The sequence below is a fragment of the Penicillium daleae genome, assembly GCF_028827525.1.
Source record: "Penicillium daleae strain IBT 16125 chromosome Unknown utg000006l_segment0_segment0, whole genome shotgun sequence".
Lineage (NCBI taxonomy): Eukaryota > Fungi > Ascomycota > Eurotiomycetes > Eurotiales > Aspergillaceae > Penicillium > Penicillium daleae.
Window position 1 is genome coordinate 2798174 of NW_026623154.1, and position 10474 is coordinate 2808647.

Genomic DNA, 10474 nt, shown 5'->3' on the forward strand with positions numbered 1-10474 from the left:
ATTCCTGTTATCAGAAATCACGCTTCACGCTCCTACTTCCACCCTCTTTATCCATTTCTTTTGTCTGACTTGGTCCCGTTTCTGTATATATGCATTTTGTCTGTGACTTTGGCCATTGATTTGATTCAATTCTCTAATTCAGCACTAGTATACCCTTCGAGGCACGATATTGTAAAAAGCAAGTGGTTGGTCCCACAGACCTATCGACAGATGCCATCACTAGCCACGCGGATACAGCGGTTTAAGTCAAGTTTCATGGCGAAGATTCAAGTATTCTCCGTCTATTTAGAGCCTTTTATATCCCGTAGACCTATCCCAAATTCTCATGTTTTTCCCCCTACTCTATTCACACCTTGACGCCGTTTTGACACATAAGGCACTCATCAGCAGTCTCGGTTTAAGGAAGAAAGCTCAGCCGCGGAACTTGCTGGTCAGATTGGTCTTGCAGATATCTTCGAATTTCGACAGAACGACCTTGTGAAATTCGGGATCTCGAAGCCTTTCGTCTCTCCTCCCTTTCTCAAAGTGCAGACTTCGAATGGTTTCAGTTCGTCGTTTGTCTATGGAGGTCTCTGTACACACAATGTGAGTAATTGGTTAATGGTGGGTTTATTTCAGCGTCCCCTGGGTCAACTAACCTGCTTCGAGCTCTGACGCCATTGAAGGATCGATTTTATCAGTTGGGCGTTTCTCCTTTTCTGACCGGCTCGATCCCTGTAAGCTTTTCACCCCATGCGACGCAGTTTCTCCCATGTAGTAGACGGCTATATTCAATGTCAACATAACAGTGCACTAAGTCTTTGAGCGCATTCACTTCACTCACTTTTAAAGGGCAATACGGCAACCTTCCCCAGAAACACCGCGGACACAAATCCAGCATTTTTAGCAACGCCCACAGCTAGTCCCTTCTTCGATATTCCCTTGGACTTGCTCATGCTGGTTGTATCGGAGTCATCTCTGGCCTGTGTCCATGTGATAGTGCTTCAGTTAGACATTGAATTAGAGGCTGCGAGGGCATTATGATTATCGCTTACTTCTAGCTCATTATACGCATCGGCAATATGGCTGACAGTGGGCTTGATAATAGCTTTGACCAAGTTCTTGCCCACAGATTTCGCAGTGTATTCAGACTGTACAACCTTGGGAGCGACTTCGGTCGGGGCATATTCAGCTTCGTAAGATCTTCGCTTGAACCTGTTTTTACCTCCAATTAAGCCAAATTTGAAGGGCGTCTGGCTTGGAATGGTTAACCACGTACAAGTTTAGCTCAGATCTTCTTACCGCGTTGGATTGTACGAGCACTGTGGCTACCGAAGCTGAAAGTTTGACGGGCCCTTCCTTCTCGATGTAATATACCGCCGGTGATGTCTGGATAATGTCGCATTGCATATCTCGCCATTTTAAGTGACGATAAAATGAGTTCACAGCCTTTGATACGCCGCCTTCTTTCTCGATACTTTCTTTGATATGGCTAGATACTTTCCGGGTTTCGGGTTGCAGACAGTGGCGAATTGCTTGGGTGATCGCCTCGGCGGATAGATCTTTTTCGTGAATAGGCAGCGGCCCGGTGCCGAGTTGAGAGATGGCATTGGCCCAGAATGGCTGACTATAAGATGATCAGTAGGGAACAACAATAGGTTGAATCGCCCATCTTACTCTCGAATGACTGGCAAAGTGACCATTGGTTTCCCATGTCGAAGGCCCATCGATACCATATCACCATCGCCTTGTGTGATAAGGACGTCGACTCTGGGTATCAACCAGTCTTGGACGGAACTATCAGCAAGATTCAAATTATCTAATGCCATACATACTCCACTTACTAATCGGGACATCATGCAGCACGAAGAAATTGGAATCTGAGATATCGCTCATAGATTGGAAGTGACTTGGTAGAATGAAGGCGAACCCATATTTGTTCGAAGCTTCTTTGAGAAAGTATACAAATCTTTCTGGGCTGTTGAGTAGATCGATGTGTACTGAGATGTAAATAGGAGCCACGGCCTCCTCAAGGAAGTGAACCAGATCTTCAGGGGGTGTATAGGAGAATTCGGAATTCACAGTCACATAACCAGAGATATCTGGCGAAGAGTTTAGTATTGGTGGGAGTGATGTTCTCCATATATTGCAGTTACCTATCTGATTGCTCCAGTCTTCTGGTCGAGAAATCAACGCAGAAGATACGAGATATGTGTGAGGAACATCGAACCTTCGTAGCAAACTTGCACCATCATCAAGAAGGATCTGTGACAATCCTAAAGTCGTGCGCCGAAAATGATCCACGACGTAGTAAATTCTAGCCAATCTTGTCAGGCATTATATTCAACCATGGAAAATGCTATCACTCACTCATGCCAGACAGATTCTTCGATCAGGATGTGAGAGAGGTAGTTCTGAATATCCTTATCGACCTCGTCATTTAGATTCATTTGTGCCAATGGATGTGCGAAGCTTTTCGTCGGTGTCCACGGGGTTGTGGACATGATATGCAGCGGAATTGATAGGCGCTCCGCACAATGAATGTGGGCGTGGGCAAGAGGCGTTGCGATAACTGCGTCAGCTAAGAAAGGTCTGTCTCTCCACCGCCCCGGATGGGTACAGGCGATCCAACACGCTTTTAGGGTATCTAAGAGCATCTTGCTATTTTTCTTGACCTCTGACTTGTTGGGGCTAGCCAAACCAGGCATCAGGCCCGAATCCTGCTTCTATTTTTGATCCTAAGCATTCTCACTGTAGCTTTAGGTAGAATCACGAATTTTAAACTCACAGCAATTGGATGCTCAGGGTCACTGCTTGCAGAGAAAAATTCCAATCCAAGCTTCATGACAGTACTTTGGAAGATGGAATGCGTCACAACTCGAATTCGGTGGCCTCTCTGTTGTAGCTCATGTCCTACAGAGATACATGATTTAATCTCATCTAATGGGTGAAAATACCCAAACATGAGCAAGGTTCAAAATTGGAAGTTCTCTGCCTACCGTGCGGAAAAGAAGTGCTCACCTCTACTACCCACAAGCATCAGCACAACATCCAATGAAAAACAATGTTTCTCGAACTCTTCCTCTGTTCCTTCTTCTGGCAATGGGTTTCGCTTCGGCTCTGGTTCGATGTTGATTACCCTTGGGCCCTGTGCTGGAATCACCAATGTTTGTAAGACAGCGGATGTGCGCGACCCTGCCCGAAGGTCTATGCTAAAACGGCCATCTTTATGTGAAAAGTGTCAGCAACTCTGAAGGCAAGTTTGTCCAAGTTCTCCTGATTTTACGTGGCTTCTTACTTTCAAAGGCTGCCGAAGGCTTCTCATTGTCCCCGAGTATCGGTGATGATGCATCGATCAAAGTCTCGTCGAAGATTGAACTGTATGTAGGTGGTGACTCCTCCATGTCATTGTCATCAAACTCATCTATCTCGCTGGAGACCAGTTCTTCCTCTGCGCGCAAGAGTGCGTTCTTTTCAGACATTTTGAGTCCACTTCGCAAAATCTGGTGGTCCTTTGAATAAACGCGGTCAACCTTAAAAGAGGTCTGAGTTGAGTCTTAAAAACACAGATACCCGCGGAACTTATACAAGCTTCTTTTCTCCAGGCAGCTCTGTTCTTGTTTGCATTTGTCAGAGTTTATTTTCGGAGATGGACCCTAATCCAGAGCGACTGACTAGATTATTGGGTTGTGATTGAACACTTTTCTAAGTTTATAAGGCAGCGACATTTCTCAATAGCTCTATATACGGGATGTGCATTCAATTTCACGAATATTTTCTATCGTGTTTTTCTGAGACGGCGGAGCCTAAAAGCTAATTCAATCTTCGGGACGCAATAGTGGAACCCGAATCCGAACTCGAAGCCGAACCCGAATACGATAATCTTGTCTGAACCCCAAAAATAAGAACTGAAGAACGAAAAAAAAATTTAAAGTTGATATTATATGAGCTCAATGATCAGATAAAAGAGTTGAGACTTAAGCTGAGAAAGCTAATCCGAGAAATCTCTGCTTGTAGAACATGCCTGGCATCTTATCAGGTGTTGTACATGGAGGTTTTGAGGACAGGGCCTCCACTGAAAAAGATTTGCCAACACTAGGCTATTAAGCTTATCGTGATACTCGGCATTCTATCTTTTAAATCAAAAATCTAAGCCCGAACTCCAGAACCACACTATACAGCCTCGCCAAGCCGCATCCATCCAAGGCTGAAAGATTTCTTCGACCAGCCGCTCAACTCCGTCTGGGTCTTGGCTAACTAGGGTTAGTTGTCGACCTTTAGCCTAGGGAAACACTCATAGGATCTTCGTTGTGAAGAGACAATTCGACTTAATCCTTACCTTTTTCTAGTGTGGACGGTCTCATCATCCCCGGCTTTCATCACCGCTATATGACTGCCTAGAACTGATAGTCTCTATAAGATCCCGTTGATGAAAATGCACCAAGCTATCAATCATCCAGTATTCCCTGTTACGCCCATATATCTTACTTCTTCTACACTTCTTATTATAGTTCTACTATGGCTTCGGCACAGTGTGAACTGTACCCATATACACCCAGTCTTCCGCTGGCGGTTGTCGCTATCATTTTCTTCTCTATGCTGGTAGGGATTCATGCCTTTCGTATGATGCAGACGAAAACATGGATGAGTGCGTTCTTTACTCTTGGAGGTGTTGGTAGGTGAGGCCGCCACATAATATAAACTTATCTTACTAAAGGTCTCCAGCGCAACTATCTGGTTATACGGTCCGCATATTCTCGACATGCAATCGAGCTGCCTACGCAAGTCAATCGGTGCTATTATTACTAGGCCCGACCTTCATTATGTTCTCTGTCAATTTGATCCAGATAGAATTTGCTCGAGTGCTCGAAGCAAAAAGGTTCTGCTGGGTTCCGATTGCATGGCAGCCCTTGCTCTATCTAAGCCTGAACACTATTTTGATGATAGCCCAACTTGTCGGAGACGCGATGTCCACCGCATCTTCATCTATTGAGATAATTGAGACTGGGAGCAAAATCACTATTGCTATCTACGTGATTCAATTGCTCTTTTGGTTATTTACTTTGGCGGAAAACACGTACATGACAATCAGGCTGCGCCGTCAACCAACAGATGCCTGCAAAACCAAAATCCCTCATTGGAAACGCTGGAGCCAATTTTTTGGCCTATCTGTGTGTATTATCGCTGCTGGTCGTAATGTGATGCGCCTGACCATGGTGGGTGGGGTTGCATTTCTTGTTGATAACGAGTGGCCATCATATGCATTTGATGGTTATCAAATGGTGGTTGTCCTGAGTGCTTGGGCTATATTCTACCTACCCGAGGAACTTTGCAAGGTCAGCTCCAGAGTGAGTTACATGAGTCTGACGGAGCTAGAAAGAGCGGACGAGAGACAGGTATAATAAGCTTGAGTTCAGATGCTATATTTCAAAGAATGATATACCTAGATCTTATGTACTTCACACAGAAACCTAGAAATTTGCTTCATCAAGTGACATCCCTATTTCCAATTAAACAGTCAGATCAGAAAGAACCTGGGCCACACCCGAAAGAATGTTTGTAGTTCCATTCAGCCTAGGGGTGAGGAGGTTATGAAGACTTATCAGCTCAACGAACAAGATTCATATTTAGGTGGAATGAATACACTTCGTGGCTCGCCATATAGAGTGTCATCTAAACCAGAATATCGGATACACGGGATATGTACAAATGAATTCAAGCAGTAGATCTGGTCGAGGCTGCAGGTCCACCTCATTTCTCTTCGAGGAGGCGACCGTAGAGGAAGCTGTCGAAGGTACCATCACAAGATGGAAATGCCACAGCATCGAATACGGGCGCTATCGACATAAGCAGAGCGCCCCCACCACAAAGAGACCAGCTCTTCGACGAAAATCCGATCTGTGGCACTCCACACATCAAGACCCATTTCTGCCATATCGGCAATCGTGATGGTGATAGGGTCGCCTGTGTCGTAGGTTTCGCAAGTTGATCTGCGGTCGGTGTGGCTCGCATGTGATCTTTGCCGGAGGAGCGGCGTATTCCCATCCTCGCCACCGATCGATTGTCGAGACATGGAGAGTGACAAGTCTGCGTCGTCATTTGTGAGGTCATCGAGGCACGGAATGTCGGTGGATGAATCGCCTGAGCAATTTGCACCACGGCCGTCGCTATCGTGCCGCGCAATGGCCCCGGCAAGAGTGAAAAATATTTGTGAGGTGAGACGGCGGAAGTACGCTACCAGCGCGACTTCTGGGGGCTCCTGGCCATGGTCTTCGGAATACATTGAGCGGCGGGCTACGTTTGTACCAGGGTACGCAAGACTTTCCACGCTTGCCAGAAGCCTGGCGTCTTGCTCAATCTGATGTTCCTCCTCCTCTTCGGACAAGCCGTCGCGATTCTCACCGGCCGAAGCCCACCATATAAATGAGGTATAGGCAAGACGGGTCCAGGAGAGCGGCTCCACAATCGGACTGGATGAGTATGTGGAGTCGGCATCAGATTCAGCCGTATCTGGGGATGTTGAGCGGTCCTGGGAGAACTGTCGGAGGCCTCTGCGAAGCATAGCATATCGACGTGCATCGCGTTGTGTCGCTTTCAAATTGACAGTTTGTTTCGCATTATGTTTAGTGCTTGAGCGGTCCACCAAGCTGATCGTAGGGAAGACACGCTCATTGGCGTGCTGAGAGTATGGTGGAGGGAGAGTGATGAGGACGTCGTAGAGATCGGGCTTCATGCTCAGAACGCTGTCTGTTGAGCAAGCGATCCAGCTGGGATCTTTCTCAGAATCCATGGTCGCCCGCGACGGGTCGAATGAGGCAAGATCAGGGATGTCATGAATGCCAATATTGAAGAGAGGGCGAGGTCGCAGGGGCAGAATACAGTCCGGAGGGAGGACTTGCAATAGAGAGTTTGGGAGAGATGCCAGTAATGACAGGTCATACACTGAGATCTAATTAGCAGGAGACCAATTCAAATTTCAGATTTCGGTGTAATACCATAGTTGCATGGTGTGTGCACTGGTGCCTCGGCCATAACGAGGATACGCTTGCGTAATAGAGCAGCTCTGTATAGGGGGGAAAATCAAGGGCCCGAAGGATTCGATGAAATCAAAAAGCGATGAGGCAGGATGGAAAGGTGTCAAGGCCGGCCTTGAGTTTTCCAGTACTATCGCATCGCTAAAGGTGCGGTTTCGATGCCCGGCTGGTCTATCGCCTGAGCGGAATCGGAGGCTAAGGGGCGAGTCAATCGGCGAGTCTGGCGCAGAAGACTCAGGACCTCCGATTCGGAAAGCATCCCAGTAATCGGACAATGATTGCATGTCAGACATATCCGCGGCGTATTTCCTATTAAGAAGATTGGGAGTCAGCGACAAGCTTGCTTCTCAGCATTAAGGCCAGGTATCACGTACCGTGTCAACTCCTTCAATCTCGGAGCGTGTCTCCAGCTTTTTCCGAGTCTCCCTGAGCTGAGGGGAACCAGAACTCCAATCGCGAACATTTTAGCGTTGCGCTCTGCCTCTTCGGCGGGCTGGTTGAGGAATGCGCTAATGCCTGCATACTCTTCGTGGACGAAGTAACTAGCGGAGAGATAATTATTAGCAAGCCGATATGAAGCTTCGCAAAATATCCTGACCAACTTACATCAGGTCCTCGTGTACATTGTGTAGTCCAGAGGGAAGCGACTTGTATTCCACCACCCCTTCCACCTCGACTATGAGGAACCGGGTTAGCCTTGCGCGTCGGGGAGCACAAAGGAGCTCGGCAAAGGAATGGATAGGATGACTTACCATCTGGCGCAGTTCGCTTCCATGAGACCACATACCTGTCCAGCAAACACGCATTAGTGATTCGCACATCCCGAGCTTTGGAGCTTCGACGACGGGGATTATGACTTACCCGGTCCTGATGTCGAAGCGGATGACGAACAAGGCCACAATGCCTGGAGGCGACTCCATGGATATGCGCGAAGTGTCGATAGCGGAGGGTTTTCTAGGAGTGTCGGACGCCATGTTCAGAGGTAAATCGATGCTGGGGCGCCATTTACGCAATCGGGGGATCACGGTAGGTCGGTTGGCCGAGGGGGTTATCGGGGGAACCAGTGCGGAGAGTCGGAGACTAATCATACGAGGAACTTTGTGGCCTAAGGCATCAGGCACTCACCGCTGTGATACGTAGTAGAAAGTAAACAGTAGAGAGACTTGTGAACAACACAGCCCGAAGGAAGCAAGTGGAACACATTGAACTAAACTGGATTTAGGACTCCAGTTATTGAGAAAATCACATGGCAAGCGATACTAAGGTTGTCTACCACCACGCCATGATCCTATCACCGCCACGAGATGCAGATGACGACACATATTCTCGGAAATCCTGGCACACAAGAGAATTGACTTCACGCGAATCCGAGCTGAATTGCTGGGGCCTAGTTCATTGGCCAACTAGGAAATTGTGAGAACAAAGTGACAATGCGAAATACTAGGAATCGAGTATTACCTTCACTATCCGAGTCGACAGTGTCCGGGTTCATTGGCGCCACTACCATACGTATGTTAGCATTTCAGTTGAGATCTGATGAATAGCCGAATGAAAGCGGTCATTCAAGCAGAAATATGGAGTAGTTCTTCTTTATTCACATACCCGATTTGAACAAGCCACCGATGATAGGTAAAGTACCCAGAGAACCTTCTATTTCGCCCACGGGGCTCGCTGGGATAGCTGCACCACAAACGATGCTGGCGAGGGTCAGAGCCATAGCAATATTAATGAACTGCATAGTTGCGAATGAATGAGGATTTTCTATGTCTGTTTTGTGTGCAAGATGGAACGTTGAGTCGAGGAAAAGGCTGTTGTTAAAGATTATCAGCCGCCAACTCGACAGTTCGAACTGATACAAGCTAATATTCCGACGCATATTTTCATCCCTTGCCAAACATTGGTTTATGATCCCATCACCAATCCAGTATTTTAAAATGCTGCGTCCCGCTCAGATCGTAACAGCGTCTACTAAAGCCGAGGGAACACGGTGATTGGTCAAGTTAAGCCAACAATGACCTGTATGTATTATTTATGCCGCCACAGAATCCTACATGCGCTGCATTACAGGCCCTGCCTAGCCACAGAATGTCTAGTGTGCGCCACTGGTATTCATGCCTGGTATTGTGACTCGTGAGAGAAACTAGAACAGATACCATGTTTTCTCAATGACCATCTATTCGGCAGCTAATAGGCTGTGAGGTCAATGCGATATGAGAGACTTCAAAATCCACAGACTAGATCCATCACCATCACCTAAAGTTGCTATTTAAAGCCCAACGGTAGTCCGTCTATTACGGCGCCAGCATTTGAATTAAGACCCAATCTGCACCTCGACAGAGAAGCCATTCAACTACGGTTGGAATTTTTGGCTGAGCAAGTTAAACTATTGGTAATTCCAATGCACCGCGGGGGGTATACTGTCAAGGCGCGATGTAAATTTCGTAGCCAGGCAGCGTAGAGGAGAGACTTTTGGTCTTATCTTTTATTTCCTATTGGTATGAATCATCCATTGGGGGTCTATCTTCTACATGAATCTTTTCTCGTCAACGAGGGCAAAGCAGTCCTTACTGTAGTACATGATTTTTGGCTTCGATTATCAAATCAAAGGATCTTCAAGTTCAGCAACTTTCTGCAATGATCAATATGGTCCTCCAATGAAACCAATGGAGCGTACTTGACAAGCTTGGTGATTGTCCCTTGCCTGTGGATCCGGAATGTGCCTGGCAAGCCATGAATGCCTGAACAGTCGGGCCGAGTCGCGCTCATGCCATGCCATTTTGATAGCTCCAACATAGCCGAGCAGCATTCTTTCTCCAAAGCAAACAGAGCTTGATTCTAGACCTCCTACATTCTCAAGGATTTGCTCCAGAGAATCACAATACTCATCTGATCACAGCTTTGAAATGGTCATGAGAACTATGGTGGTTACCTATGGAACACAAACCGACTAACATATATGAAGTTATATGCACAGGATTTTGTCCGCCGTGTACAGCTTTCCCATCTGGGCTACCGCCGCTTTAATGAGGGCGCTCAGGCTTTGGCTCAGTAAGTGTCCTTACCCACTAATAGAACAAGCCCAGAAGCCAAAATATGTCAGAACGCTATGTTCTGACATGACCGGGACCGATATAAGTAGTGCATATAACGTTAGGGTCGCAAGTCCTAACAATTAATAATAATTATAGTCTCCGTATCTGCAGCCGTATCGGTTGTTCTTAGCTTGAAGACACGCGTTGAGCACCCTAGGATCCGACTACCCTGAAAGATGCGAAGTCACTTTGTCCATCATCTCCTATTCTACCAACTGCTGGGGTGATGCGTATCTCAAAACATTCGAACGAAGTCTAGAGCAACCGGTGTCTCTACCTCCGGGTGGCTCCTAGAAAGGTTAGCCTGCGACATGCTGTTTACATGAATTGGATTGGATTACTCTCGTACATAAGCCCATCAGTTCTTCC

The 10474-nt window shown here is 46.9% G+C and overlaps 3 protein-coding genes across 3 annotated transcripts; 1 reads left to right on the plus strand and 2 right to left on the minus strand.

Moving 5' to 3' along the window:
* Positions 1-411: 411 nt before the first annotated feature.
* N7458_006710 (glycosyltransferase) lies at positions 412-3461 on the minus strand (the record flags this gene model as incomplete). The annotated part of the gene is made up of 11 exons (XM_056910092.1): positions 412-572; positions 639-764; positions 824-962; positions 1035-1232; positions 1282-1606; positions 1657-1798; positions 1824-2296; positions 2350-2699; positions 2768-2892; positions 3001-3186; positions 3278-3461. The coding sequence occupies 11 exons, from the start codon at positions 3459-3461 to the stop codon at positions 412-414; spliced, it is 2409 nt and encodes an 802-aa protein (XP_056765796.1).
* A 1036-nt stretch (positions 3462-4497) lies between these two features.
* Positions 4498-5381, plus strand: N7458_006711 (uncharacterized protein; the record flags this gene model as incomplete). Its single annotated transcript, XM_056910093.1, has 2 exons — positions 4498-4654; positions 4705-5381. The coding sequence occupies 2 exons, from the start codon at positions 4498-4500 to the stop codon at positions 5379-5381; spliced, it is 834 nt and encodes a 277-aa protein (XP_056765797.1).
* A 398-nt stretch (positions 5382-5779) lies between these two features.
* On the minus strand, positions 5780-8751 carry N7458_006712 (uncharacterized protein; the record flags this gene model as incomplete). The annotated part of the gene is made up of 9 exons (XM_056910094.1): positions 5780-6921; positions 6975-7023; positions 7145-7322; positions 7388-7555; positions 7620-7689; positions 7766-7800; positions 7875-8118; positions 8472-8513; positions 8616-8751. The coding sequence occupies 9 exons, from the start codon at positions 8749-8751 to the stop codon at positions 5780-5782; spliced, it is 2064 nt and encodes a 687-aa protein (XP_056765798.1).
* Between the last annotated feature and the right edge of the window lie 1723 nt (positions 8752-10474).